General features: G+C 60.4%; 4 protein-coding genes across 7 annotated transcripts in view; 3 read left to right on the top strand and 1 right to left on the bottom strand.

The window, feature by feature from the left end:
• Positions 1 to 938: 938 nt before the first annotated feature.
• On the bottom strand, positions 939 to 11,566 carry CCDC71 (coiled-coil domain containing 71). 3 transcript variants are annotated; one of them, XM_030043829.2, is made up of 2 exons: positions 11,463 to 11,566; positions 939 to 8,913 (listed from the first exon to the last, which is right to left on the bottom strand). In XM_030043829.2, the coding sequence occupies exon 2, from the start codon at positions 8,850 to 8,852 to the stop codon at positions 7,659 to 7,661; it is 1,194 nt and encodes a 397-aa protein (XP_029899689.1). In that variant the 5' UTR covers positions 8,853 to 8,913; positions 11,463 to 11,566; the 3' UTR covers positions 939 to 7,658. The 3 variants fall into 3 exon arrangements, with proteins under 3 accessions (XP_029899689.1, XP_040974767.1, XP_029899690.1); XM_041118833.1 differs by having other exon boundaries at positions 11,484 to 11,531; XM_030043830.1 differs by lacking the exon at positions 11,463 to 11,566 and adding an exon at positions 9,014 to 11,455.
• LOC115353832 lies at positions 11,483 to 16,133 on the top strand. The gene is made up of 5 exons (XM_030043834.1): positions 11,483 to 12,001; positions 12,071 to 12,456; positions 13,079 to 13,239; positions 13,662 to 13,794; positions 15,379 to 16,133. Exons 1-5 carry the CDS (start codon positions 11,845 to 11,847, stop codon positions 15,580 to 15,582), a joined length of 1,041 nt encoding a protein of 346 aa, XP_029899694.1. The 5' UTR covers positions 11,483 to 11,844; the 3' UTR covers positions 15,583 to 16,133.
• A 542-nt stretch (positions 16,134 to 16,675) lies between these two features.
• Positions 16,676 to 21,166, top strand: KLHDC8B (kelch domain containing 8B). 2 transcript variants are annotated; one of them, XM_030043831.1, is made up of 6 exons: positions 16,676 to 16,721; positions 17,402 to 17,871; positions 18,734 to 18,898; positions 19,115 to 19,339; positions 19,589 to 19,706; positions 20,522 to 21,166. In XM_030043831.1, the coding sequence occupies exons 2-6, from the start codon at positions 17,499 to 17,501 to the stop codon at positions 20,760 to 20,762; spliced, it is 1,122 nt and encodes a 373-aa protein (XP_029899691.1). In that variant the 5' UTR covers positions 16,676 to 16,721; positions 17,402 to 17,498; the 3' UTR covers positions 20,763 to 21,166. The 2 variants fall into 2 exon arrangements, with proteins under 2 accessions (XP_029899691.1, XP_029899692.1); XM_030043832.2 differs by lacking the exon at positions 16,676 to 16,721 and having other exon boundaries at positions 19,589 to 19,690.
• A 202-nt stretch (positions 21,167 to 21,368) lies between these two features.
• The window catches only part of IHO1 (interactor of HORMAD1 1), a 28,295-nt gene continuing 26,067 nt past the window's right edge, over positions 21,369 to 23,596 (top strand). The window contains exons 1-3 of the mRNA XM_029996349.2: positions 21,369 to 21,936; positions 22,846 to 23,020; positions 23,360 to 23,483. The gene's annotated coding sequence lies outside the window, so the exon portion shown is untranslated. The remainder of the gene's footprint in view (positions 21,937 to 22,845; positions 23,021 to 23,359; positions 23,484 to 23,596) is intronic.

Genomic DNA, 23,596 nt, shown 5'->3' with positions numbered 1-23,596 from the left:
CTCCACTGGCCGGAGATCTGCCAGAAGCTCTGCCACAGCCCTCCGTCACCAGCGTTTCAAAGCTGCTGAGCATCCCCAGCCTCTCAGGCACCCACAGCCTCGGCTCCACCAGCACCTTTCAGCAGCGATCAGAGCACTTTTGCTGTTGTCAGCCGACCAAAACGGCTCAGAGGGACAGCAGTAGGAACCGGCAGCACTCACCGCTTCGGGGCATGCAGAGGAGGGGCCCCCCAAGCTTCGGCAGAGCCCCTGAGATCCCGGGGCAGCCTCTCACGCCTGGCCAGCCCCGTTTGGACCTACTTCAGTGCGCTCAGCAGGCAGCCAACACTTCCCTGAACATCCTTAGCCAGCAAGAGAACCACTTAACCGCTTCCCTTCCTGAGGAATGAGCTCTGGCACTGGAGCCACTGTCTAGCCAGGGTCACGGTCCCACCACCATTAGTGCTGGGTCAGCGCACAGATGGCCCCGCGGCACAAACTGGATCCGGATTACATGCAGGTGAACAACAGCATTTCTGTTGAATTAGCCGGCCTCACGGTCCTGGCTGTAGAATGGGCAGATCCAGAGAGAATTTGGAGGGTGGGCAGGCAGGCAGGAGCTGGCAAAGTGCCTGCCAGCGCAGAGCAGACCCGGTGCGTTTCTAGGAACGAACCTGGAATGCAGATTTATGCCAGTTTACACCAGTTCAGCACCAGAGGCACTCGTCTGGAGCATTTCCTGCCCTGAGTCAGGTGTTCCTTAATGGGGCCTGGGTAACCCCAAACCTCATTGGGGGGAACTGGGGAGAAGAGGTGGTGGTGGTCTCCGGCTGAGCGTGCACCACGCAGCGGCCAGGCACTCGGGAGATGCCATTCCACGGAGCTCACATGGGGCCGGGAGCAGAAGCCGAAGACAGGGAGGAGCAGTCTGGAGGGGCCCAAAGAAAAGCTGGACACGCTTGACAGTTCTGAGCACCATTTTACTGAAGGGCTGGACACCTGCTAGGACTTCATAACAAAATGTTCACTTCATTTAAGAAAAAAGACAGTCTGTTTTTTGTCCCATTCCCTCCAAAGAGCAGAATAATACTAACACTGTCTTTTCACTAAACAATGCCATTCCAAAATATACAACACTGAGTGTGGAGCAGCCCAGCCTCATATTAAACATTAAATATTAATATAGCTTCAGAAACATTCTACACAAACAAATGAAACAGTAAAAAGTTCACTCAAGAACAAGATGGTCATTTGTTGTAAATTCACCATACAAAAGTTTGTTACTCGCCCTCTCATGGGCTGCAGTCACTGCTCCTCGGCCATCGCTCGGGATCCCTGAACACCAGGGGATGCCTGCGGCTGGGCTGGTGGCACCAGTCCCAGTCAGAGCAGGTCAGTCGTGCTGTGGCGTGAAGACGGCTCTCTTAGAGACAATGGTTGGCAGAGACGGGAGTGAGGGGCCGGGCAGTGCCCACCCAGAGACCTCGCGTCCCTCAGAGCACCTGCTGTGCCTCTGCTCAGGAAATGCTACTCCTCAGGAGTGTTGCACCAGGAACCAGGAGGAGGGAACGGCGTCACACACCACGCTTTCCCTGCCACAAACGCTGACACTCATTTCGTCCCATCCCAGGCCTGGGCAGCATGGTGGAGCAGGGGCAGGAGGGGAGGCATTTCTGGGCATAGCTTTGCAGCACCTTCTCTTTTACAACAGCACTGCGTGCCTGACTGCATCTGTGGGAATCACCAGACTCTCACAGGGGCTGCCTGTAGCAACAGGAACAGAAAGGGCTAATTAAGACAACATGGAGAGAGTCCCAGACGATAATAAGGCCTTTAAGGGACTCCCCGGGGCAAGGCCTAATTGTCCCACAGGGGAAGGTATTTCGCATGCTCACGGGAGGAAGAGCTGCCCCCCCCGCAAGGGTGTCCAGGGGGTACAAGGCAGCACACACAGGGGGCAGGGGGGGCTCTGCAAACTGGGGAGCGGCTTACCTTCCCCACAGCCACCCAAGCAGGGCCAGTTTGTGTGACCAACGAAGGATGGAAACCCAGGGTTATCAGGGACACCTGCTCCAAAAGGGCACCCCCTCGCCTATGCCCCAGAGCCTGCAGCACCAGTGCCTGCGTAGTGATGCCAGATAGGGCAGGACAGGCCCCATCAGCCAGGCAGGGACAGAGCGGAGGCACTGCTACCCGTACACCACAGGCCTCGCTCCTCTGTTTGCAGATCTTCTGCAGCAGAAGCAGAAGCTGGCCAGCGAGGCGCTGCTGGTGTCTTTGGTTTCCCCTAACCCCAGCTTCTTGCTTTTTCACCAGACCTCCTCAGTCTTCCTAAGCAAACTGAGGGGGCTGGCCTCAGCACCACAGCTTTGGAGGCTGCAGCTGGCCAAGCTGTGAGCACTAGCAGTGTCACACCTACAGAAAGGGTTCACTTGATACTCGGGGCTGACCTAGTGAGGCAGGCTGGCTCCCCTGCCTTCTGGGACAAGACCTCTGCTCCACCAGACAGCGAGGCACTTGGCACCTTCCTAATGGCACCCAGCTCCAAGCAGGAACAGGCTGCGAGGAGAGTGGTGCACTCTAGCACACAGTCCCAAATGCAAGGGCCTGGGAGCAACCTCTCCACAGGTGGTGCCAGCCCACCCAGCTCACAAAGCCAAGGTCCGCAGCACTGTTGAGAAGGTGCGAGGTGTCCCAGAACAGCTGTCCTCTCCTCAGACCACCTCAGCTCCTGGAAAGCTGACCCCATCTGATCACGGGAGCAAACAGGCCAGTGCCATTTTGAAGACTGAAACAGAAACTGTGACTTCCACACAAACCAACCAAGCTGCTTGAGCGGCAGGTGCTCCACACAGCTTGGCACCGACCCTGCCAACCACGGCCGAAACAAGGATCCTCCCACCTAAACCCGCCCTCCTGCCCAGGAAGCTGCCCAGCTCGCATCACACTGTTCAGCTGCAGCTGAGAGGCAAACCTGCTCTCCATCCCCACACGTCCCTTGTGCTGTGGCCAAAGGCCCAGCTCCCAGACAGGGCAGGGAACTTGGACCCAAGGGGGAGAGCAGCTGGAGTGGCTGCACCCCCCCACATGCTGGCAAGGTCTGGCCATGAACACAGCACAAGTCACAAATGAAAGGGCCAAAATTCTGTGCTCAAGCCCAAACCCCCCCCCAGCCCCTCCTGCCACAGCTGGAGCTGAGGGACTTCCACCAGCTCCACCAGTGGAGAAATGCTGCTGGTGCACGAGGGGGGGCCACAGAGGACACACGGCAGAACAGGGGCAGCTGCGGAGCAGGGCCGCAGAGCCGGATGCGCAGCATCACCCACCCATGCTGTTCTGCTCCCAACTTCCCTGCAATGCTCTTAGCTGGTGACTGGCTGAACTCCGTGCAAGGAAACACCAGGCAATGAGGGGTCTCAGCCCACTGCCCCCCTGGCTCTGTGAGCATGAGCGCTGCAGGCTGGGCGGGTGATGCCCTGGTCTGAGAAGCATCCAGCTAGGTGAGTGCTCACAACGCTCCAGGGAGCATACCTCCTCCTCACACTGAAATACCACTAGTGGGCTACAAAACAGGAGTAACAAAATAATCCCTTCTTATTTTGCAGAAAAGTGCTTAAGAAATTCTGTACAAGGATCGCTATGGCAGCTGGCTCTGCGGGGGGGGAGGCAGTTTGGAAGCAGCAGCACCACGCTACATGGCTTGCAGGGAAGAGGCCAAGGAGAAACTCCTCCAACCAAAAGCAGCGGCAGATGGTGAAATCTGATCACAGTGGACATGAGCTTCAAAACATTTCTACCAATTAACAATGTGATTTCAACTGGTATCTGATGTCAGCTTCCCCTTCAGCTGCCTGCTGGACAAGCTGCTCTCCCCACGGACCTCGCTGACGGACATCTGAAGCACGCAGGAAGCTCAAGGACCTTGTCTGGTGGAGGCGAAGCATAAACTCTAGTTCTTGGCAGCTGAATAAAAGGAGAAATGATTTCCACAAAATCAGTTGGAAGAACAGCCCTTTGACCGCTGGCTGAATCATTTCTAGAAGTGACAGTGGCACAAATCCATGTGGTAAAAGCATTCCTAAGAGAGTCTCCAAAGCTCTCAGCTGTCACGGTGCCCAGGAACAGCATAAGCCAGGTTAGGCACTTGGATTCAAAGTGACTAATACAGAAACAGGTCTGAACAACCTGCATACAGCACGCTCAGCAGAGACCACAGCACTCCAGGCAACACATTTCTATGTGCCTTGCCAGTTACTGCTGCGCAGACCCTTGGAAGGCAAGCGTTACTCTGCTGTCACAGAATAACATGGGGTGGAAGGGACCTGTGAAGGAAGATCTCTGGTTAGATCAAGTTTTAGGCTGGCCTGGTTTGATCAAACCCTTTGTCTTCCCTAAACACCAGACAGCAGTGTCCACAGCACAGCCCCTTCTGCAGCCTCCTGCACATCAGTATCAGAGGCCCAAGACGCCAGGAACACCCACACCCGGCCATGAGATGAAGGATGGCAGAGCCAACCACTAACAGGCTGCAGGCACCCTGTCTGCCAGCACTGGATGACAGGCAGCAGTTGCTCACATTAGCACCAGGTGCTATAAAGCCCCTCTGTGAATAACAAGCTGCAATCCTTCCAGCCGAGTTCCCAAATCGCCCGCGAGGGGGAAGAGGAGACATCAGGAGGGCAGTCAATCGAGCTCCAGCACTGCCCAGTAGCTCAGGGGCCCTCCAGCCTGTTAGAGATGTGCAGAAGAGCTGACAGAGACTGGACTGATGACAGGCAAGTCCCTGAGCACAGAGTGATGGGGTGCTCACTTCCCTGGCAGGAGCCTCAGTGACACAGAAGCGTTTCTAATGCTCATCTCTTCCTGTGGAGCAGAAGACCTCTTGCTGGTAGCCTGGGAAGGACACCAGGCGAGGCGTTGCCACGAAGCATTTGCAGAATTCAGCTTGGTGCCGGGAAAGGCGTGGCAGCGCTAAGGCAGTATGTTTTGCTGGATGTGTTAAGCAACAGTACAAGCCAAGTCCTTGACTGGCAAAGACCCAAGCTGTGAAAGACAAGAGGTGATGGAGAAGAGTGGGGAGGCAGGCAGCAGTGCAGCTGGGGGAAGAAACACAACGAAGAGGAGGGATGTGGCCTGGTAAGCTGGCCTCAGGTGCTCAGCTTCCTGCTCAGGCTGGAGGAGAAGCAACCTCAACCCAAATTCAGCCTTGTTGATGCACGGTTGTTTTTCCCACCAGAGGCCAGGCACTCAGCTGGGATGCCTGTGCCGCATGAAGAGGCTCCAGAGACAGCTCTCGCTGCCCTTATAAGGGACTGGGAACAGGGGAAGCTGCTGAGCAGCCTGTCAGACAGTGATACCGCAGGCAGGAGTTCAGAGCCCTCCTCGGGAAACAGCCAAAAAGAGAAACTCCAGTGCAAGACTTCAAGACCTGGCATTTGAGAGCGTGGGAATGAGAAAGGTCTGAAGGAGTGGGAACAAAAGGGACAAAGCAATTTTTGGCTGGTTAACAGTGATGGAGGGTCCCTGTTCATCCAGCATCATGTCAGGACAGGGAACTCTCTGCCAGGGCATTTTAAAACACAGAAGCAGAAGAAAATATTTCCTCCTCCTCTGCAGCCAACCAGCGGCATTCACAGGTCAGTCTCCAACACTGCAAGTTATGATCTCTGACAGCAACTCAGATACACGTAGTAAAACCACACAGAACTCGAGTGTGTGATTCAGAGCCTGCAATCATCCCCTGAGGGAGAACCTCCACCCTGCTCTACTGGGGTGAGGGGTGCTAACCCCAGCTGTGCCTCAGGACACCCAGCTTCCCTGCACTCTCACTCCCTCATGAACCTCCTCTCTCCTCTCCCTGGCATGGTTTTCCTCTCTGAGCTGAGGATCAGGCACTGACCCCTTTTACAAAGCGCTGAAATCCAGCCAGGTGCTAGGGAGGGGCAGAAATGTAAGGAGCTGGGGCTTCCCAGGGGAGCTCAGCCCTTCAGCCAATGTCCACAGAGATTACTAGGTCAGACAACTGGTATTTTGAGCTGGTGAGAGAATGAGTGGATTACCGGCCCACTGCTGCAGAGATCTGAACGTACAGTGGTGTACAGAGCCAGGCCCGTGCCAGGCACAATGCTGCTTCCTCTCCCCGAACTGCCAGCTTCTGTTTTTGCAGTATCCCAACGCAGATCGTCTCATCAGAGACCATCCCTCCCAGGTGACAGTGGCAGCACCTACCGCTCCAGCGCGGTTTCTCCGAGAGCTTGCAGATCCCTCCCTGAGGAGAGCAGACACGACCTCCACCAGCGCACAGTCTGTGTTGGCATCCGACAGCATGCTCCCGGCGCAGGAAGGCTAACGCAGCCGTCTGCGGTTCCGCAGTGCCTCCTGGGGATGGGCAGAGCCTGCGCTCCGGGAGCTTTCACACCTGCCACACACCTTCTCGCAACATCCCAGACGGCACAGCAAAGCTGTCACCCATCACAACACAGTGCTGATCTCGCCTCCTACTGCTTCACCCTCACAAACTGACAGAAAGAAACTCTCTAAGTGCTGGCATATATCCTCTCAACTCTTTTGCTCTTCTGCTTTAATTCAGGCTCAAATACCCCACTGAGCTCTGGGACTGGCAGGATGTATCTAACACATTCAAACACAGCCTGTGTCTTCTCTACTGGCAGCTAGAACCTGCTCCTGAAACATCCAGCAACAGCAAAGCAGTTACGTGGTGGACAGAACACTTTACGCAATTCCTGTTAACAACTCCAGCCCTTCAGCTCCAATAGTCACAGTTCATGCTTTACGTCCGCAGCTGGGGTACAGGAGAGCAGAGCAACACTGAGTGCTGAGGAGGAATCGCTCTTTGGAAGCAAACCCCTACCATGCATTCAGACCTTCTGCTACCATAGAATGGAGGAGGCACCTAGAGACGTCAGCAGCCCCGTAACACTCCCCCACTCTTACGCAGAGGTAATACCAAAAGTATGATTAAAACTGTAGTCAACTATCAGCTGGTAATTCTCCAAATTGCTTGGCATTTCTGGAGACAAACAAGTGGCGATAACTCTGCCTGCCTCTGAGCTGCTCAAGAGAGCCCAGAACAGACTGTCACAACACTGAATCACAAAGAAATCCTGGCACCTTTCAACAAAAGACTGGCTGAAGGGGAGGGGGAACAAAAGCTATCGAACCCAATCCCAGAGGGATGGAGGAAGAGCATCTTCCCACAGTTCCTGGGCCATATGCACATATATGGATATATAGATATATAGATAATAAAGTTATAAAATTTGATCAAAATAAAACCAGTAAATGTACAGCTTGAAAAACAGCAATATCACAGTGCATCAATGTCATGAGAAAGTCCCGTGTTCTCCCCCTGCACGAGAGCGCAGCCTGCCACGTTCAGAAGAGTGCCCGTGGGAAGCGAGCCCTCCAGCCTGCTCGGTTCACCATGGGCGAGAGTCATCACCCCATGTTCCCGAACAGGTTTTTGTATTTCTGCAGTCAGTTCTCCATAGCGGTGGTAGACAGGCAGAAACAGCATGAGAGCAGGCTGCTCCGTCTGCAGGTTAGTCGACATACCGTCACCAGGCACCAGAGATCCAGAGTTGCTCTTAAACTTCCCCATGCTCTGGTGCCAGGCTCGTATTTACTTACTTACAAAAAAAGTGACAAAGTGAAGAAACTCAGGGGACGCTGTGAGAGTGGGACAAGGGCCGAATTCGGATCACGGGGGACAGATTGACCCTAAGAATCTTCTGTGCTCTCCTCCTCACTTCATCGTCAGAGGAAGAGTTGCCCACCTTGATGGCCCGGAATTTCAGTAGGTTCAAAGTGCTCTGAGCTCGTCGAGATTTATTTTGGATAGGAATGGTATTTGCTTTCTTCCTCTGCGGTGCTTCTCTTGACTCCGTAGCTCTTCTCTTCTTCTGCCCAACGCTCTCACGGTAAGTGCTGCTGTCCTTCCACTCTGTTTTCCCCACCAGAGCTTCCTTATCTTTGATTTTCAGGGTCTTGGACTGCACTGCTGTGGTGCAGCCCTGGGATGAGCTGCCTGTGACTCTCCCGTTGAGGACTCCCGAGGCTTTGCAAGCATTGCTCTCCTGCAGCACTCCACCCTTTGGTCCTTTCAGAAGATTTAAAGCAAGGGTGGCAGAATCCGGTGCTTTCTTTATCAAACGCTTGTAGCCCTTACCTTCTGTTATTTTAGTGGTCTTGCCTGAAGAAAACTGCCTCGGTGTACTCGAAGCCTTGAGGAGTTTAAGGTCCGAGGGCGAGATCCCAAGACGCCCTTGTGTGTACTTGGACTCCAAACAGGGCACGGTAGTTTTCAGTGGCACCAGAGCTTCCAGAACTACTGACAGTCTCATGGCTGGATACACGTCAGGATACATGCTTGTAGGGAAGCCCACTGCCGCGGCCTTGGACGTGCCGGATCTTGTTTGCTTCAAGGAGCTCAAGAGGAGATTTGTGGAATCCCCTTTAGAGACAGGCTGAGTGGACACTTTCGAAGAGTTCACTGAAACGCTGGTGGGCGAAGCAGACACCTTTGCCATGGCTGCAGTGTTTCTAGCTGGAGTCTTAGTGGGCTCGGCGGCGTTGGCGCAGTTGTGCGGGGTGCTCTCTTTTGTTTGACTAGGTGTGTCTGCCGTGCACGAGCTGTACCCGTACACATCCTTACTCCTCAGAACTGTGGGCTGATAGCCCTCCTCCCTCAGGCCCTGAATGAAGGCCACCAGCTGGGTCTCTGTGTCCGAAAGGTCCTTGGACATCGGGTTGAAGACTCGTAGGGCTTCCTCCAGCACTTTCTGTCCTGCAGAGGAAATTCTTGACCAGGAATGGACAGCTTTTTCTTCCACATTGTTCACTGCAATATTCATGGCATTAGGCAAGCGGGTGCTTCAGGAAGGTCCAAATTACTGGAAAAACAACCCTTGACACCTCAAAAGGAGAGAGAAGATGGTTAGCTTACAGCAACTGAAATCATCTCACATTTTTAAGCAGGGACTTGAAGCCATTAAACCCAGGCATGGCCACTCACAAACATCAGATCAGATTCTGGGCATAACCGATGTTAGAAGCATCATCAAGAAAATCCCGTCACTGATTTATCTCTGAAGTAAAACTAAAACATCTCTTGCAGAAATATCCTCAAACCTAAACAAAGATTTCAGGCAATCCCATCCAACCCATCCGAAGATGAAGGGTTCCAATGGTTACATCGTTAAAATCTGCAGCTCATTTCCAGTTTGAGTCCTACACGCCCCGGCTTTGGGTAACCAGATCTCACTTTCCTTTGGTAAAGCAGCCCTTCATCAAACCTGCTCCCTGCGCACGCACTGAAAACAGCACGATCGAGCCATCTCAACACTAAGCAGCCTGAGGACCTCAAATCTATCCCAGCATCATGTTCAATTTTCCAGCTTCCTAATTGATTCTACTTAAAAATTGATTCTGAGTCCCTGCCAAAGCTGCAGCACCCTCCTGAAGACCTGACAGCAGAGCTGGAGGCTATTTCAGTTGTGCTTCATTGATGCTGAACGCTGTGGCAAGGCAATACCACTCCTCGCTGCTCTCTTGTTTGAACAATGGTCTGCAACTTGCTGTCACAGCAAACTGGTGTTGATCCAAGGGCACTCGCTGCCAAGTGAGGAGGAAGCAGGAAATTCAAGCAGGGCGGCATGAAGGAAACACACATCACCAGGGCCAAGTATACAGTGACCTGAGGGCAATGCTGGGATCGTGCTCAGGGCACTACACAGCTGTCTGCCTGGGACAGAAGCACTAATTATTGCTTTAAATAAAAACAGGCACTGAAGAGCAGTCCAGGCGGGACTTTTTGATACACCTGGGCGAACCCCAATCCTCTCATGCTGAGCTGGCGGCCTTGCCAGCTCTGCAGCTGGACACTGGCAAGAAGTCACAAAATCTTTAGCTTCACTGATACCTCTCAAAATAATGAGGATTCAGCAAAAAGTCCTTTTCAGGGAAATGTGGAAGGTGTCAGAGATACTGTTAGAGAGGGGAGTGTGCAGGCAAGAAAGCTGTGATGGAAAAGTTAGCTCCTGAGCAGACAGAGCAAGGAACTACTCCTGTCCGACGTTCCTCCCAGAACTCCAGTTTCACCACAACCCCAGAGCCTGGGAGTGCCGGCCCCGGGCCGCCACCGGCTGCACAAGCAGGGAAGAGACACAAGCCAAAAGCAGCTGCAGAAAGGGAAGCACAGGTCAGCGGGGGGGTAAGAGCCTCCACATGACAGACTAATCTCAGTCAAGTGTTCTGCAGACGTCACAGCAGAAGAGGGATTTGGAATAGGATAATGCAGTTGTTCTGCGACAGGCGGGGGATCTCCCACGGAGGAGGGGAGGCAGGCAGGGAAGTGCTCCAACAGAGCCACGGCCGGCGTCATCGGCCAGCGGTGAGATTTGACACCTCCATAGTGAACAAGCGGCAGCAGGCACAGCGAAGCCAGCAAGGATGTAAAGCTTAATCCTGATCTGGTAGAGAGAAACCAATGGAGAAGCACAAGGAACAACGTGTGCTCAACAGGCTGCGAGATGGATCATCTTCAGGCTGCAGCAAGCCCAGGAACAGCTAGGACGCCTTAGGGGGTATTCTGGTGTTGGAGAGGCTGTGACATCTCATCGGGGACAGGACATCTCAACATCGATCCGCTCGGTCTTGTTTTGTGCAGTGCAAGTTGTAGTAGGAGCGAAAGCCGGCCACAAGCAGGGACCCCCCCCAGCCTGTCCACCCGACAGCAAGTTCCCTCACTTGACGCCCTACCAGGGGACGTACCCTGGCTGAAGAGCCACGGGGCCACCGGCCCGCAGCGCTCCTGGCACGGATGCAAGTACGGCGCTGGCAGGACCCTCACGCAATGCTCGCTCGAGCGATGCCAGCGCCGGTCTGGAGGCCCGGCTGTCCGGGTGCGGAGCTCGAGGGAAGGGCTCTGCAGTGCTTCTCCCGGTGCACCGGAGAAGCAAGCCGGCTGCTCGCAGGGCCGAGACGCGGGGCTGGGGCGGCCTGGGCAGACGGAGGCTGCCGCGGAGACCCAAGGAGGGCTCGCCGCGGGCCGCCGGGGCGGGCAGCCCCCCCCGGCTCAGCCTCTCCTCCTGGCCCACCCCTCGGTGGAGGAGATGCCCCTTCCCGAGCGCCCGTCCCTCGCTCCCCTCGCAGCCCCGCCCCCAGGCTCGGCCCGCCCGGTAAGGAGGGACCGGCGGGAGCCCTGGCCGGTGCCCTTCCTATGGGGCTGCGGGGAGGTGATTGGTGCAGACAGCGGGTGCGGCCCCCCCCCCGTTCGGCCCTCGCCGGCTCCCGGGCCCGGGGCGGGGGGGAGGGGGGGAGAGGGCGGGGGCCGGGGCGGGGGCTGGGGCGGGGCCCTCAGCGCCGCGGCTCCGCCTCCAGCGCCCGGGGGCCACCCCACCGGGAGGCTCGGCAGCGCCCTCGCCCGGGAGCGCGGGGCCCGGGCACCGCCGGCCCCAACCTACCGGCCGCCGCTAGACCCGCACCCGCCGCTGCGCTGCGACCGCCGATCCAACATGGCCGCCCGCGGAGCGCCGGAAGCACCGCCCACTTCCGCTTCCGGCTCCCCTCCGCCGGGCGGACCACGCCCACAGCCACGGAGCGGGTTCGGCCACGCCCCCCACCCGCGGCGCCCCGGTCACGCCCCCGACCACGCCCCGCCGCCGCGTTCGCCGTGTCCATGGCAACGGCGGTCGGGCCGCCGGTGGCGGGCGGTGCCCCGCGGCGCAGCCCCGGGCCGGCAGGGGGCGCCGGCCGGCGGAAGCGGCGCGGGCGGAAGCGGCGCCGTTTCCAGGTAACGGCGGCGCGGCCGGGGCCGGTTCCGGTGGCGGGGCCGGTTCCGGGGCGATGAGCGGCGGGGCCGGGCGGCGGCGGCGGCGGCTGGTGCTACACGTGGACCTGAACAACACGGTGGTGGCGGCGGACGCGGTGTCGGGGCAGGGCCCGCGGGCGGCGCTCAACACCTTCCTCAGCACCGTCACCTGGGGCCGCGCCGGGGCCGCCGGTGAGCGCCGGGGCCTGCGGGGGCCGGGCGGCGGCGGCGGCGGTGGCTGAGCACCCTCCTCTCTTGCAGGCGAGTGGCAGTGGGCGAGCGACCGCCCCTCTCTGGGCCCCCCCTGCCCCGGAGCCCTCAGCTACTACAGCCGCCACGGCCGGGACCCGGCCTTCACCGAGGCGGGCCCGGGCCGGTGCTTCGGCGGCCTCCACGCCCGCCACCTGCAGCTGCTGGAGTGGCCGGGCCGGCCGCACGACGTCTTCTCGGTGCAGGGGGAACCCAGCAAGCGCTACCACCTGATCCTGCCCGCCTTCTTCCGCCTCCTGGACACCCTGCACCGGGAAGGGAGGACGTTCGCCGTCGTCTTCAGGACCTTCGGCACAGACCTGCCCCGAGCCCTCCGGGCCGTCAGCTGTGCCCTGGCCGGGCAGCACCCCCAGTTCCCCACCCTGCGGGACGTGGCGGTGAGTGGCACCCCCGGGGCTCGGCGTGCTGGAGAAGGGCAGCCGGATGGCCTGCATGGAGCTCCCCTCGAGCCGCTTAGCTGGCCTGCTTTCCAAAGCACCGGCTTCTGCGGAGAGGAAACGCAGCCAGCCTCTTGGGATGAAGCTGTTAACCGGGGGGGAGCACGTGTGCCTGCGGATCCTGCGTGGGAAAGGTCTCCTCTTGGGGTATCTCGGGTCAGACAGAGCATTCCCTCTCCTGGAGAGGGGCCGCTGCAGCAGAGCGGGTCTCCCTGGCTCAGAGCCGATCGCAACCATGCCCTCCCCCTGGCAGCACACCGGGCAGGAACACTGGGAACAAGCTTCAGAAGCTGCTTCAGTTGTTCCTCGGAGCGTTGATGGGGAACAGAAGTTAAAACGGGGGCAGCGTGCAGCTAGGAGGTCATTCCTTTCCATCCCTGGGGAGGGGATGATTTTTGGTTGGGGGGGGGTTCCATGCCTCCTCTTGTCTTCTCCCCAGCACCATCCTCCCACCCTGCAGTGGTGGGGAGTCTCCACCCTGCTGCTTGGTGTCTCTGCTAATGCACAAAACAACCTGTCTGCTTTGGAAACCTTTCCTCTCCTGGTTTCTGCTGTCCCGCAGCTCCCTGTGGACCTCAACCCTGGCCAGATACGCTGCAGCAAGCGAGAGGTGGTGCTGACAAGGGGAGCAGAGCGGCTGGCCACCCGGGAAGATGGAAGAAAGCTTTATGACTACTTCAGCTCCTTTGAGGGAATTGGAGGCTTCCAAGACCACTTTGACTGGTGAGAAACAGGGCACTGAGGAAGTGGATGGGGCATTTTCTTCTCTCCTGTGATTCTCTGAGCTTCTGCCGGTCTGGGATAGCTCCTATCTTTGAGGTCTTTACATTACTGGGGCCCCTATCACCTACGTGTTCCCAGTTTTGCCTGTGGGCAGCCTGGTGGGGCGCTCACATTTTTCCTGAGGTCCCCATCTCCTGGTGTACCTCCTGCTTTTCTCCAAACACCCCCTGATTTGTCATCTTGCTACAAAATGCCTCTTTCCCAGGAGGCAGCAGCGGGCAGAGGGACAGGATGGTCTCCATCCCGCTTCCCTGGCTCAGACGTTGTTGCCCTGAGCCCGCAGTGCAGCCTGGCCTGCCTTTACCCGAGAGCTGTCGCCCTCTCCCTCCCCTGATTGCTCCTTGTCATGCTTGCTATTTCAGGTGGGCCAGAAATCAGTTCTCTTCCCGGGGTGGGAAGCCCCTGTGGATTGACCCCCACGATCCCAGCATTCACCACATCTTCATCGATGACAACATCCGGCTGGACGATGAGGACACCATTGTTCATCCCCAGGTAGGCGGCTGAAGGCCCCTTCGGCGCCAGCTGCCTGCGCTGGGGGGTGTCCCCGGTGAGGTCAGGCACATTTTGTCCCCTTTGCATGAGCAACAGCCTGCAAAAGGGGGATCAAGGTGCAGCCCTGGTGTCACTGCACCCTGCGCCACCAGTGTCGGTGGCAGCGATGCATGGGGCTGCCCACGGGGAGGGTGAGATCGGCCATCAGCAGAGAACAGCAGGTGCTGGCTGCCTGCTCTCACTGCTGAGCACCTCTGCTCCGCCGGGGTGAGTCAGCCCTGCTCCCGGCAACAGCGGCAATGGTGGCAGGCCAGCCAGCCTCAGCATGCGGCCGTGGCTCATCTGTGGCACCAAATCGAAAGGGCAGTGTTTGTGGCAGAGCACGTTTGGAAAAAGGGAATGTTTATGCAGACAGAAATGTGCCTGGCAGTTGGACAACTGTCCATCCTCGAACAAGAGCTGCAGATACACAGGCAAGCCTCAACCCCTGCCTGTTTCCATCCAGGAGGAGACAGCTTGGGGGAGGGAAATGGTTGGCAGCATTTCCCACGCAGCCAGGGATTGGCGAGGGATGGGATGCTCGTGGATTTGTAGCTGGTGGCAGGAGTTGTTGCTGCCTGGAGCAGACCTGTCAGGAACAGGCTTTGGTCTGTGCTGTACCTGATTCAGGGGAGTTGCTGCAGACAGCTCTGCTGAGAGCCTGGGGCCCCTGCATATAGCAGCTGTCTGCAGGAGCCGGAGCATGGCTCATACAGCTCCACTTGCTGCAGTTCAGCCTCAGGCTGTTTCCCTGATCAAGGAGTTCCTCCTTTCGCCATCTGTAGCGGGCATGGCTGGTCAGTCAGGCTGCTCGGCTTGTCTCAGGGCAGCTGTACAGCCAGCCCCAGGGCTCCCCCCACACCAGATCAGACAGATAGGATCAAGTTATGATGGCAGCAGACCTTGCTGGGGTCTGGGCAGCAGCCGAGCATCTCACCAGCAGGGCTTATCGCCGCTGCCGGGACTTTGCTGTCCTGCAGCCAGGATCAGGAGGTTGGATGCCAGCTTCCCCTCCTCTTGCGTCACCAGCTCTGCAGGGCTGTCCCCGTGTCAGTGACGGTGACAGAGCAGCGCTGGAAAGGAAGCAGATTGCCAGGTGGCCTTAGGCAGAGCCGTGGTAAAGATCAGAATGTGAAGTCCCTCCTGTGCGACAGGCTGTGGCAGCCAAAGGAAGAGCTGTTGGCAGAGGTTTTCCTCGGGTCAGCTGCTCCACAGAGCCATTTTCTTCCAGCTGCGTGGCATGGCCTATTCCTTAGGGGAGTCCCAGCCCCATGTGTGACAAGCTGGTTCAGAGCCAAAGGCGCTTTCTGGGAGGGAGGGGAAATCTGGAGAAACTTCACTTTCTGTCGCTGGAGTGGAGATGAAAGTCCCTGCCCTCTGCCACCGACCCACAGCCAGCGTGAAGGTGCCTGGCCGAGGAGGAGGGCAGGGTGCACCGCAGGGTGCGTGCGCTGCCGCCAGGCTCTGCACTCGTGCTGGGCACAGCCCTGGCACTGCTGCCGGTGGAGGGTGCGAGTGCTTCTGTGCGCTGCTCTCTCCCCTCAGGTGTTTTCGGAGCAAGGCAGCAGCAGCCCCAGGCGCGCTCCCACCTCGGAGCTGTACGACGTTTGCTTGGTGCAGAATGACCTGCTGGAGGCCATTGCTGACGAGGACTATTTCCTGCGCTGTGTGAGGAGGTGCGAGGAGAACTACGACCGCTACCTGGCCTGCATGGAGAAGGACACCCCGAGCCAGCGGTGGGATGGATAGTGATGCCACCTCGCAGGGCCGAGGGGCTCTGGACTGGGACAATCCCTGCTTCCTGTTGCATGCAGGCAAAGTCCTGGGCCGGGCTCCTGCTTCAAGCTCTCCCCTCTCCGATGTGTGACATGCCTTTTCAGTCCTACCAGGAGCCTCCGTGCCTGCGCACAAGCATCCTGGGAGCTTGTGTGACAGGATCCCTGGAGAAAACGGCCTTCCTTTCTTTGGCAGCGCTATGGGGAGCTGCCTGCCTGGCTGGAGCCCCTCTGCAGGCAGCACTGCCCGTCTTGACTGCTCCTGTGTGAGGGCTGGGACTCGCAGTGCCCCTGCGCTCGCCAGGCAGGGCCCTCCTGCCGCGGCAGTAATGTAAGCAGCCACACAGTGCTCACGCCTCCCTTCCTGCTCCTGCACCGGTGGCTGGTGTGGAGCAGGTGCCGGGGTGAGCGCAGCGTTACCGGCGGCACGCCTGAGTGTCATTTGCGCCGTGGTGTTCTCCTTGGCAGAGCTAGCGGTGCCGTGTCACTTCTGCCTGTTTTTAAAGCAAACCTTTTTAGCTCGTTTCTGGTGTGAGTTTCCTGCCTGCCTGTGGCTCTGCCTGTGCTGGTGGGTGGAAAGCGCTTTTCTCGGCGCGTTCAGTTGCAGGGCTCAGCCAAGCGGGGACAAAAGTGACGGTAGAGGGTTTGGCACCCGTGTGCACCTTCCTGACGCTGTTGAGAGACCCCGGCAAGGTCTTGCTCAGAGTGGGGCCGAGCTCACGCTCTGTCCACGGCAGCCCCGCGGTGGTGACGGGCAAGGGGCTCCTCTTCACTGCAGGACGGTGGCTCTTCAGCTCCGTGAGCCCGGTGCCGGGGCGGTACCGGCAGCGTGCAGCCAGGGAGCGCGGAGTCGGGGGCCCCGCCGCCGGCTGCCGCCGAGGGGGTCTCTCCGGCCCCTCTTCCTGCGGCGGCTCCGTCCCGGCCGGGTGAACGGGGCAGGGGGACGGCGGGCCGGCGGTACCGAGGGCCCGGCGGGAGGACCGGGCGGAGGGGAGCGGGGCCCGGGGGGGGGGGGGGTCGGGGGGGGCGCGGCACCGCCCCCGCCAGCAGCGGGCGGGCCCGGCGCGGGCGGCGGCGCGGAGCGGCGGGGAGAGCAGCGGAGCGGGCGGAGAGGTGAGCGCGGCCGCGGTCCCTGCCCCGCTCCCGGTAGCGGGGCGGCGCCGGGCGGGGAGCCCGGGCCCTGCGGAGCGGCTGTCCGGGGAGGCCGGGGGGGGGGGGGGGGCGGGGCTGCGGGCGGGAGCCCGGGGAGCGCCGGTGGGTGCGGGCTGGGCAGCGGGAGCCGCGGAGAACAGCGGTCCGGTGGTTGCGGGCTGCGCGCCGAGAGCAGGAGCTTCGGCGGGTCCGGGCTGTGCAGCGGGAGCCCCGGGGAGCGGGAGCCTCGGGGGGGTACGGGCCGTGCACCGGGAGCCCCGGTGGGTGCGGGCAGAGAGCCCCGGGGAGTGGGAGTCCCGGTGGGTGCAGGCTGTGTACCGGGAGCCCCAGGGAGCAGGAGCCCGGGGTGCGGGAACCTCGGGGAGCGGGAGCCGCGGTGGGCGCGGGCAGAGAGCAGGAGCACCGGGGAGTGGGAGCCCGGAGGGGGCGGGCAGGGAGTCCCGGGGTGCGGGAGCCCCGGTGGGTGCGGGTGGGGAGCCCTGGGGAGTGGGAGCCCGGAGGGGGCGGGCAGGGAGCCCCAGTGGGTGCAGGTGGGGAGCCCTGGGGAGCAGGGGGCTGTCGCACCGCCGAGGGGAGCTGGCTCGCTGGGGCCGGGGGGGGCAGTGGGTGCCCGGGCGCCGACTTGGGTGCTCTCCCTGCAGGAGACGGTGGGCAGAGCCGGGCCAGCGCTGAGCCGGGCCGGATGGGTGGCACGGCAGGGCCAGGGCCCGGGGACCCCCGGGGCGGCTGAGCCGGCCCATGGCGGCGGGCGCGGGCGCCTTTGCGTGGGCCGCCTTCCCCGCCATGCCCACGCGGCGCGTGTACTGCAGCGCCGTGCACCGCGACGGGCAGCTCTTCGTGCTGGGCGGCTGCGGGGGCGGCGGGCGAGCCCTGGGCGCCGCCGAGGTGCTCGACCTCCCAACCCAGCGCTGGACCACGCTCCCACCGCTGCCCACGGCGCGGGCCGGTGCCGCTGCCCTCGCCCTTGGCAAGCAGATCCTGGTGGTGGGCGGCGTGGACGTGGCACAGAGTCCCCTCGCCTCCGTCGAGGTCTACCATGTGGATGAGGGCAAGTGGGAGAAGAAGGCGGCGCTGGCTCAGCCCTCTATGGGTATCTCAGCTGTGCAGAGAGGTGAGGGCTGGGGATGGGGCTCGGCTGCAGGTACCTCTACTGTCCAGAGAAGCGGGGATGCAGGGGTTGGGGATGCTGAGGTGGGATTTGAATCCTGCTGCTGCTTGGGATGCAGCACGAGGCTTTCACCCAGTAGCCAAACTTGCCGCTTAATGGCAGGGTCCTACTCTTGCCCCAGCAGCCCTGTTGCAGCCCGGGGCTGGGTGATGTGGAGCCCCTCTGGGCACAAGAGCCTTCCCCAGCTGCCCTGGCTGGGAGCTGTGCCAGGGTGGCCAAGCACCCTGCTCCAGCCCGGCTCGGCGTGCTGCGCGTCGAACACATTGTGATTCCTGCCCAAACTTTGCTGAGCAGCCTCCGAGCCTTGGCACAGCCGGGCAGCCTGCGTGCCAGAAGCCAGGGTTGGTCCCCATACGTGGTGCCCATGTCTGCTCCCTGGCTGAGGATGCCATGGCATGTCCCCAGGCTGCAGCGGGGTGGGCAGCGCAGAGGGGACGGCAGGGCAGCGGTGGGAGCGGGCAGGGGTGCTGTCTGCGCCGGGAGCGGGAGCAGGATTTGGCAGCATGGCTGTGTTGCCATGGTGTCTCCAGGGAGATGGTACTGCCGAGAATAATTAGAGCCGATGGCCTTGTGCTCCTCTCTGCGCCTGATGGATGGGGTGGAGAGGGGGGTGAGAGGGTCCCAGCGGGGTCGGGGCATTGCTGGGCTCAGGCCTGGCCGCACGCACGGTCCCCCGGCCACCCTGGAGCGGCAGCTGGCCATGGGGCTCGGCAGCGCCTGTGCTGCCTGCCCTGGAGGGCACAGGGACTCCCAGCCCCGCAGCGCTGCCCACAGACCCCCAGCCTCACCGCAGCCTCTTTTGCAGATGGGGCCATCTACGCGCTGGGGGGAATGGGTGCGGACACCTCTCCCCAGGCACTGGTCCGTGTCTACGAGCCAGCGAAGGACCACTGGCAGCCCCTGCCCTCTATGCCCACCCCCTGCTACGGGGCCTCCGCCTTCCTGCAGGGCAACAAGATCTTCGTCCTGGGTAGGTGCCACCGGGGAGAGCCGAGCATCCCCCCGTGCCCCTGCCCTCTCCCTCCGCTGCCTCCCCGGACCAGGGAGTGACCTAGTGCACCCCAGGGTGGCTCTGTGCTGCCCTTCCACCCCAGCACTGCAGCCGGCAGGCCCCATCCTGCTTGCTGAGCCCACCGATGGTGCCGGCTCGGGGCACTGGCAGCCGCAGTGTCTCGTCTGTGTGCAGGGGGCCGGCAGGGCAAGCTGCCCGTCACCGCCTTTGAGGCCTTTGACCTGGAGACGAGGAGCTGGACGCGCTACCCCTGCGTGCCCAGCCGCCGCGCCTTTGCTGCCTGTGCCATGGTCGATGGCGTTGTCTTCAGCCTGGGGGGGCTGCAGCAGCCGGGGCCCCACAACTTCTATTCCCGTCCCCACTTCGTCAACACCGTGGAGATGTTCGATCCTGCACAGGGTGAGCTCCATGTCCCTAAGTGGGGTGGGAGTGTCCCCTGTCGGTCCAGGATGCCTCCCTGGGTCTTGGTGAGGGGTGTCCATGCCCGAGGGACATGGTTCATCCAGGCACTGAGCATCAGCTCCTTGCACCCATGGAGAGTCCTGCCTTGTGCTCCCTGGCCCTGGGAGCCATTTGCCTGGGGGTGTCCTGGCCTCGGTGTGTGGAGAGGAGCCCCAGCAGGCGATGCTCATACCCTTTCACCCCCAGGTGTGTGGAGCAAGCCGAGCCGTGCCATCCGCATGAGGGAGAAGAGAGCCGACTTTGTGGCCGGCTGCCTGGGAGGAAGAGTGGTGGCTGTGGGTGGCCTCGGTAATGCTGGGCGTAGGCACGTGGCTGTGTTCCCATCCCTGTCCGTTGTGGCACATCAGTGACCTGCGCAGCAGTGGGGAGGTCGGCTGTGTAAAACCATGGGGCTACTGCAACACCGTCTGCAGCCGCGTCCCTCCTGTGCCCCCCAAGTGCTGGGGGGACCCTACTGCCCTGCCCCACAGGCTGCCCCCGCTGAGCAGCTTGCCCCTTTCACCCCCCCCAAGCCAGGCCTTCCCCAGCTCACGTGCAGCGTGCTGGGCTCACAGCCCACATCGGCTCAGCCCCGCCGCGCAGGGCTGCAACGCCTCATCCCTCTCCCGAGAGAGCTGGGGAAAGGTTAGTGCTGTCACTCAGCAGCGGGGATGCAGCGGGGAGGGCTGCCCGGGGAGCCTGGCGCCAGCCAGCACCCCCAGCCCTGCAGCGAGGGCTGCCAGACCCCACCGAGATCACCCGGGGCAAGCCGGACCTCCTGCCGCAGGGCAGGAAGAGGTGATGGGGAAGGTGAGCAGCGCTGGCTGGGTCTCTGTGAGCCCTGCCATGGCTGGAGCTGCCCTCCCTTCTGCCCCAGTGATGGCTGCAGGGTGCCGGCATGGGGGCAGAGCCAGCAGTGCGGCATCAGTGCCAGCTGCCCTCCCTGTGGGGATGCCGCTAATCCTCTTGTGCCCCTGCTAATTGCCTCTGGGATCACAGACCGCCCCGCAGCCCAGGGCTTGGGGACTGGCCACCACTGGGGGCTCAGGCTGGGGCGTCAAAGGCATGTGAAGGGTGAAAGGCAGAGCCTGGGGTGCAGGGAGGGCTGCAGGGGGTCTGACGCCATTCTGTCTTCCGCAGGGAACCAGTCCTGTCCGCTGGACTCGGTGGAAGGGTTCAGCCTCTCGCAGAAGAAGTGGGAGCCGCTACCCCCCATGCCCACCGGCCGCTGCTCCTGCTCCAGCTGCCCGGCACCCAGCTTGCTCTTCGTCATCGGCGGGGTGGCCCAGGGCCCCAGCGGCGCCGTCGAGGCTCTGTGCCTGCGCGAGGTGCCCTGAGCGGGGCCCCGGGGCCCAGCCCCGGCCATGCACCAAGTGCCTGAAGACGGGGACAGGGTGTGTAAGCACCCGTGCGTGCGGGTGACCCGGTTCCGGGGAGCTGCCGTCCTGTGACGCCAGGTGCCGGAGCTGCTGCAGTTTCTTGCCATGCTTCGGAAACCCCTGTCGGCTCCTGCACCGCTGTGGCAATGGAGCCAGGGGCAAAATCCTGCCTGGCAGGAAGGTCGCGGCCAGTGGCGCGGAGGGAGCGGTGGCAGCAGGACTGTCGCTGGCCACGCTGCCCTGTCTGGCCCCGTCCGTGCTGTGGCATGTCCGTGCCATGTGTGTAGCAGTGAGTGCTGTGTCGTCGTAGACCCAGTCGATGTCTCATGTAGCACAGAGGTGCCCGGTAGCTCAGTGCCTAGGAGGTGACTTAGCACCTCGAATAAATGAAACACATGGAATTTTACCCCACTGGAGTCGTGTCATCCTTGGTTATCCTGCTCCGGGCAGGGACATGCCACAGCCTGTCGGGAAACCCCCTCCCAAGGGAGAGCCTGGTGAGCCTTCCCTGGCCGGACCCCATGCTATGGGGCAGAGACATCTCTTGCTCCTTTCCCCACTGCCAGGGTGAGCGGAGCAATGCGATGTAGGGATCCGGCCCTCCTTTTGGAGAGGGAGAGCTGAGCAGTGGCTGCCCTGCCTTGGCACAGCCTTGCTTGGCCTCTCCTGTGGGCAAAGAGGCTGCAGGGTGTGAAGGCAGCAGCCGGAGAGGGGCTTTGTCAGAGGGAGCCAGGGTGCGAGAGAGGGCAGGGAATGGTGAGGGCTGTCAGGATGCTGAGAAATAAGATGAGATGCCTAATGATGCTGGTGCTCCTGGGCCCCATCCAGCACCACAGCCCTGTCTCAAAGGATTGAGCGTGGCTGGTGCTTGGGAGAGCTGGATTTGGCTGTGTCCAGCTCTCCCAGGCGGGAACACCGCATTTCCCGCTTACCAGCACCGGGAAGGGAAGGTAAGCTCTGTTACCGGTGGTGCCTGTGGGTGACATTTAAGGGTGTACAGTGAGACTGGTGGGGGCATGACCCCCCAATTGCCTGGTGCTGTGGGCTCACCTGAGCCTCATTGGTCTTGGCTCCATGCAGAGTCACGCAGCCCAAAGCAGAGAGCGGCGGTAGCAGACGCAGACGAGGGATTCGATCTTTCACTGATATGACATTAGAAAGATCTCGCAGGTCCAGGTAAATATCAAGCACAGATGCCTGACCTTTCAGAAAAGATAGCCAGTGCGATGCTTGGATGGGTAGCAGGGCCAGAGAGATGGGAAGATGAATCCCAGCAGAGTGCGGCAGCATCCGGCACACTGCTGGGGCAGGCTGCGCTGTCTGCCGGGGGCGTCGCAGCTTGGGGAAAGTTGGAAATTATTTAGAAAAGAGCATTCTGTGCTGGTTTTGGCTGGGATAGAGTTAATTTTCTTCAAAGCAGCTGGTATGGGGCTATGTTTGGGATTTGTGCTGAAAAGAATGTTGATAATACAGAGATGTTTTCGTTACTGCTGAGCAGTGCTTACCCAGAGCCGAGGCCTTTTCTGCTTCTCCCACCACCCCACCAGCGAGTAGGCTGGGGGGGCACAAGGAGTTGGGAGGGGACACAGCCGGGACAGCTGACCCCAACTGACCCAAGGGATATTCCAGACCATATGGGGTCATGCTCAGCATGTAAAGCTGGGGGAAGAAGAAGGAAGGGGGGGATGTTGGGAGCAATAGCGTTTGTCTTCCCAAGTAACCATTATGTGTGATGGAACCCTGCTTTCCTGGAGATGGCTGAACACCTGCCTGCCCATGGGAAGTGGTGAATGAATTCCTTGTTTTGCTTTGCTTGTGTGCATGGCTTTTGCTTTACCTGTTAAACTGCCTTTATCTTGGCCCACGAGTTTTCTCACTTTTGCTCTTTCAATTGTCTCCCCCGTCCCACTGGGGGGGAGTGAGTGAGTGGGTGTGTGGTGCTTAGCTGCCAACTGGGGTTAAACCATAACACAGTCGCCAGATGTTTTCAGTGTCGTTGCCCCATCACCTCCACTGCCCACCCAGTGCAGTGACTGTGGGGTTCATCCCTACGTCCTGCATGGCCGTTTGCCTGTGTTTTGGGAGGAACATCCTGGGATACCTGGGCTGGCGGTACCTCTGATAAAGCCATCCCTGCATCCACCTCTGGAGTTGCCATAGAAACCACCACTGTGCCAGAGCCAGCATCAACAGGGAGCCCCGAATTAGTGTTTGAGCCATACCTCGGCAGTGGGGGGGGATGTGCCAGCAGCCAGAGAAGGTTAGTGGCTCATGCTCTGCTGGGGGGGCTGGACAGAAGGACCCCCTCCTCTGAGCATGATGTGGCTCCAGCCTTCTCCTATGAATATTGCAGCAGCGCCCCATTTTCACAGCGCTTCCTGACCTGTGCTCAGCCCCAGTGGGTTTTTCCTTCCTGGGGTCCTGGGAGGTGACAGACCCCTCGGTGCCACCTCGGTACCTCTCCCCAGCCTGCCAGCCCTTTCCAGAAGCCACCAAGGCATGTAATAACTTCAGTCTCACCAAAACTTTAGTCATTGGGGATCCTAAATCACAGAGCTGCATTGGAAATGCAGACCTGATGTATAAGCTTTTCCCGCAGGAACATCGCATGGATGGGATAAATCAGACGCTGAGTCACAGGCAAATTGACATCCCTGCATGCCAACTTCGCAGCTTTCCCTGCTGCTGATGGGGTGCCCAGTGCTGCTTTTTCCAAATTCAAGGTGATGCTGGCTGCAAGATCCGGGAGATGCTGGAGGGGGAAGCTACAGCTCGGGAGCCCCTCGCTGTTGCGGTGTTTCCAGCAGTGGGCCCAACAGTCCCTGCCCCGCAAGGG

The sequence above is a fragment of the Aquila chrysaetos genome, chromosome 20 (assembly GCF_900496995.4).
Source record: "Aquila chrysaetos chrysaetos chromosome 20, bAquChr1.4, whole genome shotgun sequence".
In the NCBI taxonomy this organism is placed as follows: Eukaryota; Metazoa; Chordata; class Aves; order Accipitriformes; family Accipitridae; genus Aquila; species Aquila chrysaetos.
Note: the sequence above shows the minus strand (reverse complement) of the source record. Positions and strands in the feature narration are given on the sequence as shown.

Excerpts from the sequence above, each read along its gene's own strand:
- KLHDC8B (XM_030043831.1), top strand. The coding sequence starts at position 17,499 with ATGGCGGCGGGCGCGGGCGCCTTTGCGTGGGCCGCCTTCCCCGCCATG. Across the intron at positions 17,872-18,733 it reads TATCTCAGCTGTGCAGAGAG|ATGGGGCCATCTACGCGCTG; the intron begins GTGAGGGCTGGG and ends CCTCTTTTGCAG. Across the intron at positions 18,899-19,114 it reads CAACAAGATCTTCGTCCTGG|GGGGCCGGCAGGGCAAGCTG; the intron begins GTAGGTGCCACC and ends GTCTGTGTGCAG.
- LOC115353832 (XM_030043834.1), top strand. The coding sequence starts at position 11,845 with ATGAGCGGCGGGGCCGGGCGGCGGCGGCGGCGGCTGGTGCTACACGTG. Across the intron at positions 12,002-12,070 it reads GGGCCGCGCCGGGGCCGCCG|GCGAGTGGCAGTGGGCGAGC; the intron begins GTGAGCGCCGGG and ends CCTCTCTTGCAG. Across the intron at positions 12,457-13,078 it reads CCACCCTGCGGGACGTGGCG|CTCCCTGTGGACCTCAACCC; the intron begins GTGAGTGGCACC and ends GCTGTCCCGCAG.
- CCDC71 (XM_030043829.2), bottom strand. The coding sequence starts at position 8,852 with ATGAATATTGCAGTGAACAATGTGGAAGAAAAAGCTGTCCATTCCTGG.